The sequence below is a fragment of the Ictalurus punctatus genome, chromosome 13, assembly GCF_001660625.3.
Source record: "Ictalurus punctatus breed USDA103 chromosome 13, Coco_2.0, whole genome shotgun sequence".
NCBI lineage: Eukaryota > Metazoa > Chordata > Actinopteri > Siluriformes > Ictaluridae > Ictalurus > Ictalurus punctatus.
Genome location: NC_030428.2, coordinates 587501 through 604783, shown reverse-complemented (window position 1 = coordinate 604783; position 17283 = coordinate 587501). Strand labels below are relative to the sequence as shown.

Sequence of the window (17283 nt, the reverse complement as noted above, 5' to 3'; positions counted from 1 at the left end):
TGATGGTGGTGTTTATGACACAAAGTGAGGTCGTTCCCTTAGAATTAGAGAGTGTTAGTGTACTACGTAGTGTAACATGATTGTGTTATCATTTATAGCACTTCTGTAATAATATGGAGAGAGAGAGCGAGAGAGAGAGGGAGGGAGAGAGAGAGAGAGAGAGAGAGAGAGAGAGAGAGAGAGAGAGAGAGAGAGAGAGAGAGAGAGAGAGAGGTCTAAATGAAACTTTTTTAAGTTCCCAATGTACACATACACCTTTGTGGAGCACCACTAGGTGGCACTAAACCCCCTCTCAGACCCCTACCTCAATAAATGTCATGCTTAATATTGAAACCTTCACCTGAAGGTCAATACAATATTCAAGACACAATATAGGATAAAGATACGATAAATATTTTTCATACACACACAACTGTTCTTTCATGCTTTGACATAACGACGTCATAATCCATAATTAGACTTTATGTGCTGAGTTATGATTAAAAATAATATATTCTTATTACGTAATTACTTTGGTTTCACAGCGGATCACGAGGACTTGAAGAGCACCTGTAGTTTATTCTGCTTACAAAGTCATCAGGCATGAGGAGTCCGGGTGGAAAGACGAGACGAGGAAAGAAATCGGAAACTACGCGAGGACGGATAAGCCAGCGCAGCTGAAAACAAGATAAGATACGACGGAAAGCAAGATAAGATGAGGAACGACGAGACAAAACAACACACGCTAAGGAAACCTGAGATGGGTCGATGAAAAAAAAGAAATCAAGGAACGACAGGATGAGATAAAATCATGCGAGACAAATGAGATAAGGAAAAAAAATGAGAGTATTAGTGATTATTTTCCTATAACAGAAAGACACCGGGTGATTCGTTCCTGATGTAGTGACAGGGTTACCCGTCTGAAAAAACCCCCCACTACAATCCATCCGAATAATGGACTTTAAAGGTTTCCATCACATTCCTATAGGTTTCCATTAGGAGTTTTATTGGTTACTATTAAATACCACTACAGCCCAGAAGGGCCATCTTTCATGGGTCGATGATTAACATCAAAATAAAATGAGACAAACCATCAGAAACCATTAGGGACAGGATATTCCATTAAACTACCATTACAGACCATCAGAAACACACTAAAATCCATTAGGAAGCAGGAAAAAAACTCTGTGTCTGGTTGTTTATTATGGCTCTAAACCTACGTTCACGCTAGCAAGTGATATTCACTTGTAGTTTGTGCTTGTGGGCGTGGCCTACATGGTGTTTTAAAAAAATTGCTCTGATCATATAGTAGTAGCTATATAACACGCTAATTAGTGTGAATTTTTTTAGAAAATGGTTTGTTTTTACACAAACAGCACAACACATGCTGATAATTAGCATACACAAGAGACTAGTGTGTGTGTGTGTGTGTGTGTGTGTGTGTGTGTAAGTGGAATTAGCTTGAGAGGGACTAGCCTCTGTGTGCATGAGCATTTGGAACTAGCCTCCGTATGAATGCGTCTGTGTTAAATAGATTAGTGTTCATGTGTGTATTATCAGTATGAGTGTGGGTGTGTGTGTGTGTGTGTGTGTGTGTGTGTGTGTGTGTGTGATAGAGTTCAGGAAGACATTAATAAAAGTTAGCCTTGCATTAGCCTTTAGCCTTTGATTGTTGGAGGTTTAACGTCCTCAGAACTCCTCCTTTTTTCTGGTTCTTTCCGCACTCTGAACTTTTATATTCTGGCGAGGCTCATGCAAGGCTAATCATGTCTCAGCTGCTGGTTTGTGTGTGTATTAGGTATCTGTGTGTGTCATTTAATCTCCTTCCTTCCGCCTTATTCTTTTCGAACTCGTTCACTCGTTCCGCTCGAGCCGGTTATTTCTCCTGCAAGATCTCCTTCAGGAAGTCCACCACGTCTTCACCTCGTTCCCAGGGCATCAGCGAGGGTTTATACACGCCCGGCTGCGTTTTGCAGAGATCCTGAATGATCCTGTGCATGGGGAAACCTCTCCGAGGGAAAACCGTGTCGTGTTGTCCCAACGCTAGCGTGGGACAGACGTCGTTTTCTCCGTCCCCTATATAAAACACCTTTTGGAACGGTTCCCCTCGCTCCATCACCCTTTCGCTCATGTAGTCTCTCAGGACGACCTGCTTGCACATGTTCTCTGGGCACTTGGCGCACGTGTGGGAGTGGAAAGGGCGCAAGACGAGGCGTCCGTTGATGTCGAATTCTGCCGGGTTGGTGAAAACCTTGGCGAAAAGCTTGCGAGCACCGAGGTGCTGTAACCAAGTCTCGATAAAGTACGAGTTAGCGTCCGAGACGACGACGCACTCGAAGTCGTCCCGAGCCAGCAGGAAGTCGAGAAGCGCCGCTCCGCCCGGAGAGGTCGGGATTTGCTCGATTTCCGCCCGGATGGCGTCCTCGGTGACGCCGCACTCGCTCAGGAACGTCAAGATTCTCTGTGAGTGCTTAAGGAAGAATCCGGGACGGCAACTATCGCTCAGGGACGCGGGGAGCTTTTTTAACGGCGTGGCACGGACCACAGAGTCGTCGCTGTTCTCGGCGATCAGCGTCTCGTCGAAGTCAAAGAAAAACAGGAAGCGGGCGGCCATCTTGATGGTTTTCCTCTCTGCCAAATAAAATGGAGGAAGAAATAATTAGGATATTGCTATAGAGCGCGTCGACAGGAACTGGATAAGAACATCGTGTGGGTTTGAAACACGTGAAATATACTTTGCCGAGTTGTTAGTTGGTGCGTATTAGCGTGAACGCAAATAATAATGAAATAATAATAATAATAAAAGTTTACCTCAGAATTTTATCATAAAATACATCTTTTGCACCGTTAAAGACCACATATTAGTTATCAATATCGACAAGCAAGTTAACAATTTTAAAAAAGAAAAATATTTAACAATACATTTAAAAAAGAAATGTAACAAAATAATAATAATAATAATAATAATAATAATAATAATAATGACAATAATAATAATAATGATATTGAAAATAATAATAATGACAATAATAAAAATAATAATAATAATAATAATAATAATAATAATAATAATAATAATAATGATAATAATAATAACAACAACAACAACAACAATCACAGGTTTCAGCTGCGTCCGTGCTTGGACCCCTAAAATTACTGGGAGCTCATTCTCTGATTCTCTGCGCGCGCTGCTGGGAACTTTGTGAACGGAAGAGCGAGCGCGCGCCGGAATGAAGCCTGCATTGCTGTACAGCGCGTGCACTGAAAATATACCCCTCCTCTAAACACACACACACACACACACACACACACACACACAGAGAACGAGAGAGATAGAGACAGACAGGAGGATATCACACTGAAATAAGAATCTAGAACAAACCGGAAAGAACAGAATAGCGGCAGTGATATGAACAGCAGTAACAGTACCGGTTGAAGGTCGCGCGGTTTTCGGCTGCGTCGCGCGAGCTCCGGGACATCGCTGCCTCACCGGACTGAGCGCGAGAAGTGGGCGGACAGGACACGCTGATGACGTCAGACTCGGCCGCGACAGCGCGTCGCCTGACGTCATAAATATTGACATTGCCGAGGATTTTGTTTACATATGAAGACCAGGAGGATAAAAACAGATAGATAGAGACATAGATAGAGAGAGAGAGAGAGAGAGAGAGAGAGAGAGAGAGAGAGATAGATAGATAGATAGATAGATAGAGAGATAGATAGATAGATAGAGAGATAGATAGATAGATAGAGAGAGAGAGTGATAGATAGATAGATAGAGAGAGAGTGATAGATAGATAGATAGATAGAGAGAGAGTGATAGATAGATAGATAGATAGATAGATAGATAGGCAGAGAGATAGATAGAGAGAGAGATAGATAGATAGATAGATAGAGAGAGAGAGTGATAGATAGATAGATAGATAGATAGAGAGAGAGTGATAGATAGATAGATAGATAGATAGATAGATAGATAGGCAGAGAGATAGAGAGAGAGATAGATAGATAGATAGATAGAGAGAGAGAGAGAGAGTGATAGATAGATAGATAGATAGATAGAGAGAGAGTGATAGATAGATAGATAGATAGAGAGTGATAGATAGATAGATAGATAGATAGATAGACAGAGAGAGAGATAGATAGATAGATAGATAGAGTGATAGATAGATAGATAGACAGGCAGAGAGAGAGATAGATAGAGAGAGATAGAGAGAGAGTGATAGATAGATAGATAGATAGATAGATAGATAGATAGATAGACAGAGAGATAGATAGATAGATAGATAGATAGATAGATAGATAGATAGATAGATAGATAGAGTGATAGATAGATAGATAGATAGATAGAGTGATAGATAGATAGATAGATAGATAGACAGGCAGAGAGAGAGATAGATAGAGAGAGAGAGAGTGATAGATAGATAGATAGAGAGACAGATAGATAGACAGAGAGAAATAGATAGATAGATAGATAGATAGATAGATAGATAGATAGATAGATAGATAGAGAGAAATAGATAGATAGATAGATAGATAGATAGATAGATAGATAGATAGATAGGCAGAGAGAGATAGATAGATAGATAGATAGGCAGAGAGAGATAGATAGATACAGAGATAGATAGATAGATAGATAGATAGATAGATAGATAGATAGATAGATAGATAGAGAGAGATAGATAGATAGACAGGCAGAGAGAGAGAGAGAGTGATAGATAGATAGATAGACAGAGAGAGAGAGTGATAGATAGATAGATAGATAGATAGATAGACAGAGATAGATAGATAGATAGATAGATAGATAGATAGATAGACAGGCAGAGAGAGAGAGTGATAGATAGATAGATAGATAGATAGATAGATAGATAGAGAGAGAGAGATAGATAGATAGACAGGCAGAGAGAGAGAGAGTGATAGATAGATAGATAGATAGATAGACAGAGAGAGAGAGTGATAGATAGATAGATAGATAGACAGAGATAGATAGATAGATAGACAGGCAGAGAGAGTGATAGATAGATAGATAGATAGATAGACAGAGAGAGAGAGTGATAGATAGATAGATAGATAGGTAGATAGATAGATAGATAGATAGACAGACAGGCAGAGAGACAGAGACAGATAGATAGATAGATAGACAGGCTGGATGCTAACTAACTTCCTTTTACGTAATTGTGATAAGACAGAAGAACTTGTACTAGGCCCACGTGTGGCTAGAAGTAATCTTTCTGATCTCACAGTAACTCTGGATGGTCTTTCTGTGTCATCATGTGCAGCAGTTAAAGACCTTGGAGTGATTATTGACTCCAGTCTATCATCTGATGCTCATGTAGATAATATTACTAGGATAGTCTTCTTTCATCTCAGAAATATTTCTAAGATAAGAAACATATTGTCACTACATGATGCAGAAATACTAGTTCATGCTTTCGTCACCTCTAGACTAGATTACTGTAATGCCTTACTGTCTGGATGTTCCAGTAGGAATATAAATAAGCTCCAGTTAGTCCAGAATGCAGCTGCTAGAGTCCTAACTAGAACCAGAAGATACGACCACATCACCCCGATCTTATCCACACTGCATTGGCTCCCAGTGAAATCTCGCATTAATTATAAAATACTCTTATTAACCTATAAAGCACTAAATGGTCTCGCGCCACAATATCTAAGCGACCTTTTGGTTTTATATGATCCTCCATGCCTACTTAGATCAAAAGATGCAGGCTATTTGTTGGTACCTGGAATAGTGAAGGCTACAGCAGGGGGAAGAGCTTTCTCTTATAGAGCCCCACAGTTATGGAACAGTCTTCCTATTAGTGTTCGGGACTCAGACACAGTCTCAGTGTTTAAGTCTAGGCTTAAAACGTATTTGTTTACTCAAGCCTACCCTGACTAGACTTTCTGTTACGCTAAGCACAGTCCTAATAATCTCTTCTCTTCCTCTGTCCTTCTGTTGAGCCCCACACGATTTTATGGAGATACTAGAGATCCTGATCCTTTCTGCCTCTGGATGGAGCTCAAATCTACTCCAATTCCAGCTGGGACTACGGCTGCTCCTAACGCCATACAGACTTAATATAAATCAATAATGAATTTTTTCACACTATCTGTTGTTACCCAGATGAGGATGGGTTCCCTTCTGAGTCTGGTTCCTCTCAAGGTTTCCTCCTCTTAACATCTTAGGGAGTTTTTCCTCGCCACCGTCGCCACTCAGTGTCTTGCTCAGTTGGGATAAATTCACACCTTTAATATCTGTACACCGTGTTGATATTTCTGTAAAGCTGCTTTGAGACAATGTCTATTGTAAATAGCGCTATACAAATAAAACTGAATTGAATTGAACAGGCAGAGAGATAGATAGAGAGATAGAAATATAAACACACACACACACACACATCATTAGTCCACTGTGAGCGCGTCCCAAAGCACACTCCCTATTCACTAGCTCTACAGGCCACAGATACTCTTCACTATGAGTGTACATGACTACAACTGTTAGATTAGTGCACTATATCCTAGGGAATACAGAGTGGATTTGGATACTGCCCATGTCTCTGTCTTTCTCTCATAACAATATAACACACACACACACACTCACACTCACACACTCAGTGCATGACCTGGGGGTATGATGACCTTGTCTGGATGAAAGGTGGTTTGTAATTGAGCTGTGCTGACAGCAGGCCCCTGTACATGTTCTCCGTGTACAATGGACTCTTATATAATCCGAATACAAATGTAATAATCACTGAGCATATCTCACATAATCAAACCCCAAAAAATACACACTTATTTTCCTCAGAATGTCCAGACTGAACAAACCAGACCTGTGTCTCAAATCGTATACTCGCGCATTACCCCTACCCTAGACCGCTTTTCAGAATTAACATTACCTGATGCTTTAATTTCCTGTTTTATTCTAATTAGTGGTTTTAGTAGTATATATATATATATATATATATATATATATATATATATATATATATATATATATATATATATATATATATATATATATATGCAAACGTAAGGTCATAAATTTCGATTTGAGACACAGCTCGTGACAATAATTACACAAAAGTTGGAAAGTGTTCACGTGTTCATTCACGTGGCCACACTGAGGGAGAAAAAAAAAGACATGTCCCGGACTACATGTCAGGTCTAAATAATTGTAGGTGTGGCTAGACAAGTGTAAGTGTGTGTGTGTGTGTGTGTGTGTGTGTGTGTGTGTGTGTGTGTGTGTGTGTGTGTGTGTGTGTGTGTGTGTGCAGGATCGAGATCATAACACGCACTAAAAATAGGGGACGTTGCTGAATCAGTGGTCTAATCTAAAGGACAAGACATCCATGTGTTACTGTAAATGGACACCATGAGTCTGGAGCTGTGTGTGTGTGTGTGTGTGTGTGTGTGTGTGTGTGTACCACTTAATCCTGCAACGTTCACATAAATAACCCTGCTCTTTCTCCAGACTCCAGTTTTACAGCAGCACAGCAGAATCAGTATAATGGCATTGTGTTAATTAGATAAACTGAATTTAAAGGGTTACAGCGATTACCCCTAAACTCAGGGGTAAATATGGAAATCCATAGCCCCCCCTGACAAATGCCTACATCTCTCCTACTCCAGCGCTCATGTTCCAGTGGCCTTGTCTACCTCTGAAACCTACTGAATCAACCTCGGGCTACACCTTGTGAGAACTCACATGCGTTTAAATAATACAGGAATCTGAAACCAATCTCCAAATCAGCACCTTGTATCAAGTTACCTACCTGCCAAGTCGCCTTCACTTACCAAGTGCACTTTACTGTAGGAACACGGAACGTTGATGAGTGCAATGCGGGTAGAAACGTAAAGTTGTGGCACAAATGGAGAAGAACAAGAACAAGAAAACCAATGAGGGGGCAAGAAATGAGACGTTAGATGAGAGAAGAGACAAATGAAATGAGGCAAAGAGTGAAATAAAGATGAAAAGAGGCAAAAGATGATACAAATGAGACAAGACAAGGACAAATACAAGAAGTGAGACAGGACATGGCGCGAGAGATGAGACAAATGAGATCAAACAAGATATAAAGCAAGAAATGAGGAAACATGAGATGACATCAAAGATGAGATACAAAATGAGACAAATGAGATAAAACAAGAAACAAGACAAGAAATGAAAGATGAGACAAAGGACATGAGAGAAGAAATGAGACGTGAGATGAGACATCAGACGAGAGAAGAGATGAGACAAATGAGGCAAAGAATGAACCGAATGAAAAGAGACGAGAGATAATACAAACGAGGGGACACGGAAGACGAGATAGGAAATGAGACGAATCAAGAAATAAGACAAGAAATGGAAGATGAGACAAAAGAGATCAGACGTGACATGAGAGAAGAAACGAGACAGGAGATGATACAAAAGATGACATCAACAAGATGAGATAAATGAGACAAGACAAGAAATGCGACATGAAGGTCACAGAAGGTGAAACAAAAGATATGAGACGAGAAATAAGAAATAACAGATAAAAACCAAGGAAAGCAAATTCCTTTCAAATGAAACGAGCCTTTGTGTGAACAGTTAAACTAGTTAGCTGCTAAAAATACGCCTGTATGTACACAATTAGTACAGTCATGGTAATAATAAGCAGTTCCTTCATGATAAGTCTCCCGGAAAGATACGACCTTGTACCCCGATTCCAAGATTTATGGGGTTAAATGTCCTCTAGATGAACTCGGCACAATGTATCTAAAGCTTGTCTGAGGTTTCGTGTTGGCTGTTGCGTAAGAATTCTCTGGTGCTACAGGTGGCGCTGTTACAATTTCATGACTGTTTTCACGACTACACACAGAAGAACTGGTGCTCCTTAACGTCCATCTTGGAACGCCAATTCCTGATCGCCAATCAGCCTTGTGAACTGAGCAGACGTTACATTTAATGACATTTATAATATATAATTTAAAACACAAACAAACAAACAAACAAACAAACAAATCGGGCCTGTGCCAGCATTCACTCATCGCGTTCTCATTTTATTCTTTTTCTCTACATCTAATTCTCACACAACCTCAGGGAGCTTTTTTTTTTGGTGCCAGTGTCACCTAGAGTTGATGAAATATCACAAAGAAATGTGACTTGATTGTGTATAAAGTACTTTGTTTAGTAATAAACCAGTAATCCCTGCATGTGAAAGACACTCATCACAAGTGCACGATGTTACCGACATCTATTTCACCTAATACATGATTTGGGATCTCTATAAAAGAATTCCACTCACCTTTTAAACGTCTTGTTCTGAGTAAACTGTGTGAACTGTGATGTGTCACTTAAAAGTTTAAAGTCTAAAGTGTGAAGTCTCTGAAAACGTGTCAGGAGTGAAGCGTGAAGCATGTGCTCCCTCTTGCGGTTGGTTAAAACACTGCAGCCGAACTTTTTACCATAACAATGAAGTCAAAAACAGGCTCGTATAGTATGTGTAAACAAAAATACATGAATTGCATTAAATACGTGAATTAAACCGATGATATAAAGCTACAATATAAATGTAAATACTTTAGTAAGATGCTGGAAACCTGAAATAAGAGCTCGCTGCATCGCAACACAACAAACCCAATAAATATGAATTGTGTAGTCTATGATAACGAACCAGTAAACAACAATACACGAATGGGGTTCTGGGAAAATAATCAATGACAATCATTGGGGTGGTGTGATGCGCTGACACTGGAGACTCCTTCCATGATAGCAAGCTTCATCACACAGTAACAAAATGTTGTTTTTTTTCTTGAAATAAAACCAAAATCTCGAACTGCGGTGTAAATATCAGCGTATAAACCAGCGCTGTTTAAAAACCATTCAATCCAGTACAGTATTCAGTATTTTGACCCCCTTCATGCATTCGTGAAGGTTTTTTTGGTTCATATCACTGTAGGGTTAAATATCAGAAATCTAAAAGGTGTACATCATACCTGACACCCAGATGAACACTGTACAGTGGGTTATATGACTTTAAGTCATTCCCTTCAAATGTTATTGAAGTTAGAATGGTGTTTAACAATGTCGTATGTAACTTTAGAGACGGTCCCTTAATTTCCGCATCTCTGCGAATACAGAACGTCCGACGTCACACCGACTTTATTCCAGTTCTTTCACTTTCCTTTTCACACAAACACGGCTGCAGCTGTAGTAGCTGGTTGCTAAGAGAAAAGAAGAAAAGGGAAAAAAAGAAGAGAGATTAATCCGAGAACATCAGGAAGAAAAGCAGAGAGTAAGTGTTTTAAGTAAGTAAGTACTTGAATATAAATAAATAATGTGCAGATGCAAGACACAAATGCATACACGTGTATAAAGTCACTGCGTAGCTTTTACACATGAATATAATATCTGAGTTATGACAATAAATGAGGTTTTTCTATTATTAATGAGGTTTCCTGTTTAGCTGAACCTGAGAATTCGGCCTTAATTGAACTTCGTTGGAGTAAGAGCGACGTTTTTCAGTGTGTTTATTTACATATCTGGCGTCGTTATATAGAGTACTTACACCTCCTTATGTTTTCCCAAATTTCCCAGCGAATCATGTAGAGTCCATCCATCCATCCATCCATCCATCCATCCATCCATCTTCTATACCGCTTTATCCTTTTCAGGGTCGCGGGGAACCTGGAGTCTGTCCCAGGGAGCATGGGGCACGAGGCAGCGTACACCCTGGACAGGGTGCCATGTAGAGTATTCATGCAATAATCTGAGACAGTGGTGGAAATGATGCGCTGCGTGTGATTTCCTTTCCCACGATGATCTCCGATCGATTTAGGATGGCCGGCGATGCGAGGACGATCCGAGTGAGCGGTCTGCCCATGGACGGTTCTGAGAATCGGCTCGTAGACAAACTTCAGATCCATTTCCTGCGTAAAAAGAATGGCGGAGGTGACGTCAGCTCGGTCGCCGTTTCCAAAACGATGCCCGGTACAGCCTTCGTCACGTTTGAGGAGCGCGAAGGTAAGAGTTGGTTTATTTTTAATCATAAATGGTAAATAAAACAGAACGGATGGACTCTCTCTCTCTCTCTCTCTCACTCACTCTCTCTCTGTTTAACAGTTGCCTCGAGACTCGCTCAGACAGGGAAGCAGGTTTTTAAAGTCAATGACAAAAGCTATGACATCACCATCAGTCTCCTTGATGAAGAAGTGGATGCGGATAAAGTAACGACGCTCCTCACTTTTACTCATTTTCATTCATATTCCGTCTCTCGCTCTTTCACGGAAACCATGCTAATTCTCTCGTTCTTCATTCCTCTCCTCAGGTCCTGCTGAAGATGTCGGTCGTGGTGGACTACAGGAAGCTCCCGGGAGGAAAAAACACTCTTTTTTCTTTGCATAAACGTTTCCCACGTGTCCATTTGATTTTTGACAACCAGAAAGACCTCTACACTCTGAAAGGGCGCTACAGTGAGGTTCAGTCGCTCAGCAGCCTGGTGTTGGGTTCCATGGAAAATCAGGTATCACGACGAGAACACCTTTCCCACTTTACAGCCATTTCCCTTCACAGAGTTTTCAGCATTTCAATACATTTCCCGTCATTATAGTTATTATTATTATTATTATCATCATTATTATTATTAATCAAATCTCATTGAATCCTGCATGGAGTAAAATATATTCTTGTTTTTATTTTCCTATGCACGAATATATTCTTCATATCTGAATGCTTTGTGTTGTTTTTTTTTCATATCTGAAGTTGCTTGGATTTGATTTTATCCATCAGGGTGATAACATATAGTATTATCAAGAGCGACTTACATCTTTATTGCATCTATTCATCTGAGCAGTTGAGGGGTAAAGGCCGTGCTCAAGGCCCAACACGGCCTTCCAAGTAGTCTTAACCACCGTGCTGCGCAGCACATCTGGGTTGTCATCTAGTAATCATGGTCATTCTGACACGGTGTGAACGCAGCCAGACTCCTCTCAATCATTCTGAAAATGGAAAATGTCATGTCTGTAAGCAGATAGGGACAAATTCATACATTTAAAATCTGTATTATGAGAGTATATATATCTGTAAAGCTGCTTCAGGACAGCGTCCATTGTTAAAAGTGCTGTACACATAAAACTGAATCCAATCGAATGTCATGATGTCCTGAAAGCCATTAAAGTGGCCGTATGATTACCGGTATCGAGAATTATTTTCCGTACTGCTGTAACACTATAATAATATTCACTCAGGACCGGAGCTCGGGTGATAAACCACAACCAAAGACAGAAAGCAAAAAGACGTATAACTCACCCCTGGAGGAATCTGCAAACAGCCACGTAGGGGCAAATGAAGACACTGGGGTAGTAAAACACACCGTGCTGAGTGAAGAGTCGGATCTAAACCTGGAGAGTGAAAGCTGGAAAACAGGTACGCCAGTTCCTATACTTATAATCCATTACTTCAGGCTTGATAATAATCATTTTACAGCCACTGTAACTTGAGTTTGCGCTTCTTTGCGGTTTCTCATGTAGTGTGAAAATCTGATGAGGATTTAGGTCGTATTTCTGCAGAAATGTAAAAAGATTCTCACAAACTTTCAAGCACCACTGTACACTATACAGTATGATTTCTTCTTTACAGGATTACCTCTGCCAAGTTGTTACAGCGATCAGGCATCACAAGCGGCTTTAATGGAAGACAAATGGGACTCGGCGGCGGATATCGGGACTTCGTTTGAAGACTTTTCCCTGAATGTCGACTCAGACATCTTCCGTTATCTCCATAAGTACTGCTCCAAGGAGTACCAAAATATCCTCAGGCGGCATAAGGTGGAGGTTCTGGATGTGAACTGTGATGACATCACGACTTTGTATCTCAAACCAACAACAGCCCTGTCTGAACATGGGATACGTTCTGTTAAAAAGGCCCATCAAGATCTGGCACATCTGTACCAGCAGAAAGAGTCACAGTTACGCAAGGAGTACGTATATGAGCATGGACTTCCAGAGACGGAACTCACACATGCTCTGGAGTCGCTACGGAAGAGGCTGCCGCAGCTGATGATCGATGAAGAGGATAGGAAAGTGTATATGGTTGGAAGCAGAAGTGACGTATCTGAAGCCAAGCAGTTTATTGATGATATGAGAGGGTTTGGGATGAAGAAAGAAATCCACTCGGAGCATCTGTTTGCTCCCTCTCAATCCAAGTTCTCGAAACAGGGAAGTTCAGCATCATCAGTGCCGTCGGGCATCCTTCCACCATCGTTTCAGCATTCTCATGACCTCATGCCAAAGAAGGACCTCCAAGATACAAACCAAAGAGGGATTTCTAGTGAGAATTCCAGCAAGAGAAGACACTATTCTGTGGAACTGAAAGATTTCACTGACTGGTCGCCCACTACAGAACTTACCTTTTCCAGTCAAGGAGTCGAGAAGTCAAAAGAAGACATATCCTCACATGAGAGACATGTCCCAAGTGGTCTAGATTCTCTCTTTGTCTCTAACAAGCCTTCTGCTCCACACTCCGTTTTGGATATAAATGACAAATTATTCAATAAGGCAAACTTAATTTCCGAGACAAATGAAGTCCAAAGTCAAGAGACAGAACTCCAGTCAAGTAAAGGGTACAGGAGCAAACAAACCGAGCCTGGGAAGGAACGAAAAATGGCTGCCAATTTCAGTAGAGAGATGCACAGTGGTATAAAGGATCTAACCGCTTACAAATCGGAAGCTCCCAAACTGGACCCATATGTAAAGGAGAGAAGGTTTCCTGATAGTGGACAGCCATGCTCTCTTCCTCTTATCACCCCATCATTGTATAGTAGTCTGGATCCAAACACCTTACGTGGTAGTGCGAGTGCAAAAACCAGCACTAGCAAGATGGATATCCAAGAACCGAAAGGTGACCTGTCGACATTTGGCCACTTTCCATATGACAACAAATCTACAGTTTGTTTGAGTGGAGACCAAGGGGTCAAAAGTTCCCCCACCATGCCTTTAGGATCAACCCTGAGAAGGTCCAATAGCCTCAGTGGCACGATCAAAAAAGCTGAAGAAACTGTAGATCTACCTGGCGGACAAATGGGAATAAGCCAAGTTTCTCAGACAAGGGAAATCGTTGCTATGGATTTAGTTTTGTCTTTTAAACTGTGGCTGTATCTTACGTCAGTTTATAATACTGAAATTGAGAATTTGACATCTGATCTACAAGTTAAAGAAAAATTTGATAGGGAAGACATGACGTTATGTCTAAGAGGTGTAAATTCAGAAAAGGTGAGCGAATGTCACGACGGTTTGAAGAGTCTCATTGCTGCAGCAGAAATTGACTTTGACGCAAGAACACTACCATTGTCCAAGCTTGGACTGTCAGACAGCAAGGATAAGACTTTGCTAGAGTTGTGTACATCAATGAAGCAGCGCTATAAGTTGGTTAAAGTCGTCCTAATGTCCAGTGATGTGATGATCCTAGGCCCGAAACCATTGTGTGATGTGGTAGAGACCACTATGATAAAGGTCTTCCATAAAGAAGCGAATATTGCAAATAAGAAGTTTCCCAACCCAGATAGTTTACATACCAGCAAAGCACCTGACCGTGATTTAAAATTACTTGGTGACCAGTGGACACCATCAGCGAAACCACATACCGGCATCATCGTTAAAGATCTATCCAAAACATCTGACCAAGGAGTTCCTCATTCCTCAAAAAAGGTTCCTCAGGTTCTAACTAACCAAACTAGAGACAATGAAAGCGGGAGCCAGAACAAGAAGAAAGAAGAAAAGACGGAACAATCGGATAAGAAAGATCCGACCTTGATGCAGGGCGATGGTGTGACCATGAACGTCAAGAACGGAAAAACCTCCTCTAAAGGTGAAAAAGACGAAGCAGATGGCGAAAATACCAGAGACCATACATGCACCACCGCTCAACGCAAGGAAACCTTTATTGAGCAAATGAACCCCGGCATTACAGTGGACCGCATCAGGGACTCCCAGACGTCACCTGGTGTTTCAGAACCCAAGAACGACGTTTTGCCATCCCATGCAAGTGGAAATCAGAACCTTCTTTCATGCTATGTGTGTGAAACGGAGTACAGCACTGTTAAACAAGCAGCATGCGGCTTTAACTTTTGCCCCGGGTGCGACAAAGAAATTCATAACCACTGCAAAACCTGTGCTACGTCTGGTATCAAAGGTACCATGTCTGTTCTAGAATCAACAATAACAATTCCTGGATTTAACCGAAACACAACTCTGAGGATTGTCTACGATATACCTGATGGTATTCAAGGGGTAAGACTAATAATTTTATACTGCAGAAATCATAATACCATAACCTACGGTGTATTGCAGTCAATTTCCCCACAGACTCACGGACTGGTCTTTCCACAGGAAGATCATCCCTGCCCAGGAGAGCCTTTTAAAGGGAACAGATTTGAAGCCTTTTTACCATATAACACCGACACTTTAAAGCTCCTGCCTCTTCTGGAGAAAGCTTTCCACAAAGGACTCACCTTCACCGTTAGAGCAGGATCTTCAGACGATTATGGAAGCAGAGAGGGAAGGGTGGTCTGGGGCAGCATTCCTCATAAAACTAAGACAGAAGGAGGCACATCTAAGTGAGTATTACCACTTTATTATATCTTACTAACAGGTTACTGTGGTGACTCTGTCAGCTTTTAGGAACGTTTTAGGCACATATTTTGGCTAATTGCTAGTTTTGCTTTTGCACTGAAATGAGATAAAGTGTATATAAAGGACAAAGAGCAGCAGTTGTCAACTGGTGAACCTCAAGTTCAAAGGTGTACATCAACCAAACCGTGGTGCACCTCATCCCAAGTAACGTGATTGGTTTAACATTTCTAGTTTTTGTGATCCCAGTTAAAGGGTTGCTATGGTTACGGACATATAAAACCAGACTTTCACAGCTCTGTAATGAGCTCAACTAATTGTGTTTGCACTAAGAACATCATTTAAAAAAAACCCAACCCACAAACATCTCGTCCTGACCTGCAAGGTGAAAAATCTCGTTATACGAGAACGCCTCCTCGTTTGCAGGTATTCCAACATGATGGCATGTCATGAATTCTGGTACCACGGGAAAACAGTACTGAACAGCAAACGGAAGAACCGGGCGCCGACCGTACCATTTTACAAACCTACATGATAAAAAGTGATGTATGGAATTGTGCAATCAATCCACGATTAGGAAGGAATTCTCCTACGTGAAAACAAACCTGTGATTATGAGTCCAGCTTTCTGTGATTTTGGTTGTCCAAGATGGCCGCCACTACAGTGTAACGAGTTCACATATTATAGATTATAGTAAGTCCCACCGTCTTGACAGATACTTAAAGAAAATATGTGATACAGATTTTTCCTCCGAAAGTATTGGAACCGCAAGGCCAATTCTATTGTTTGTGCTATACATTGAAGACATTTGGGTTTGAGATCAAAAGACAGATACGATAGATCAGAATTTCAGCTTCCATTTCCTGATCTTTACAACTAGACGTGTTAAACAACTTAGAACATGGCACGGTGGATTGTGAAACCTTCGAACAGTGTATCGTGAGACCTTCACCCCTGCCCTGTGGAGGTTGTTGGTGATGTCACTGACTGTTTGTGGGTTTTTCTTCCCGGCTCTCACAATGTTTCTGTCATCAGCTGCTGTTGTTATCCATGGCCGACCCGTTCCGTGTGTATTCCTCTGTAAACAAGTGGTTTTTTTCTTTTTCAGGACATTCCAGATTGTTCTATCGGCTAAGCCCAATGTTTACGCAATGCCTCTTATAGATTTTCTCGCTCTTTTCTCAGCTTCAAAATGGCTTGCTTTTCTCCCATAGACATCTCTCTCATCTTCGTGTTGGTTTACCCTTTTTAACGACAAATGCGGCCTTCACAGGCGAAATTTAGGCCTCAAACCCAAGAGTAGATGTTCATAGCTATTAATTATTTAAACAATCCATCAAACAGGACATCCCTGGGCAGTCACATGTTCTAATATTTTTAATCACTTGAAAAAACTAGTGGGTTCAAACAAAAGGTGCCAAAAGGTGTTTTAAGTTGTTTAACACGTCTAGATGCAAATATGAGGACGTGAAAGCTGAAATTCTGATCCATCGTCTTAAAGTGGTACACTATGGACACCATGTTTTGATTTTGTTTTTCCTTCTGTTTATTGTAGAAACGGCTATCCTGACTCTACCTACATCAGACGCTTGATTGATGCACTGAAGGCAGCAGGAGTCGGAGAATAATTGCTCTTTCCATGGCTGTTTGTATTAATAATATATACTGTATGTAAACATGATTCAGAGACGTTGTTATGTTTATTTCTATGAGTTTAGC

The 17283-nt window shown here is 40.9% G+C and overlaps 2 protein-coding genes across 8 annotated transcripts in view; one reads left to right on the top strand and one right to left on the bottom strand.

Annotated features, from left to right (window-relative positions):
* Nucleotides 1-149: 149 nt before the first annotated feature.
* LOC128628685 (probable phosphatase phospho1) lies at nucleotides 150-9560 on the bottom strand. 4 transcript variants are annotated; one of them, XM_053685001.1, is made up of 3 exons: nucleotides 3409-3492; nucleotides 3098-3259; nucleotides 150-2610 (listed from the first exon to the last, which is right to left on the bottom strand). In XM_053685001.1, exon 3 carries the CDS (start codon nucleotides 2591-2593, stop codon nucleotides 1856-1858), a length of 738 nt encoding a protein of 245 aa, XP_053540976.1. In that variant the 5' UTR covers nucleotides 2594-2610; nucleotides 3098-3259; nucleotides 3409-3492; the 3' UTR covers nucleotides 150-1855. The 4 variants fall into 4 exon arrangements, with proteins under 4 accessions (XP_053540976.1, XP_053540975.1, XP_053540973.1 ...); XM_053685000.1 differs by lacking the exons at nucleotides 3098-3259; nucleotides 3409-3492 and adding an exon at nucleotides 9246-9560; XM_053684998.1 differs by lacking the exon at nucleotides 3098-3259 and having other exon boundaries at nucleotides 3409-3565.
* A 527-nt stretch (nucleotides 9561-10087) lies between these two features.
* LOC108274276 (uncharacterized) overlaps nucleotides 10088-17283 on the top strand; it is a 7487-nt gene continuing 291 nt past the window's right edge. The window contains exons 1-8 of one of the 4 annotated variants that reach the window (XM_017484354.3): nucleotides 10088-10235; nucleotides 10615-10963; nucleotides 11063-11166; nucleotides 11268-11462; nucleotides 12187-12364; nucleotides 12578-15225; nucleotides 15325-15551; nucleotides 17120-17283. The exon at nucleotides 17120-17283 is cut by the window's right edge and continues 291 nt beyond it. In XM_017484354.3, coding sequence (XP_017339843.1) covers nucleotides 10759-10963; nucleotides 11063-11166; nucleotides 11268-11462; nucleotides 12187-12364; nucleotides 12578-15225; nucleotides 15325-15551; nucleotides 17120-17192 — 3630 coding nt within the window. In that variant the 5' untranslated portion in view covers nucleotides 10088-10235; nucleotides 10615-10758 and the 3' untranslated portion in view covers nucleotides 17193-17283. Of the gene's footprint in view, nucleotides 10249-10614; nucleotides 10964-11062; nucleotides 11167-11267; nucleotides 11463-12186; nucleotides 12365-12577; nucleotides 15226-15324; nucleotides 15552-17119 lie in introns of all 4 variants that reach the window. The other 3 variants (XM_017484355.3, XM_017484356.3, XM_017484353.3) reach the window with 3 other exon arrangements.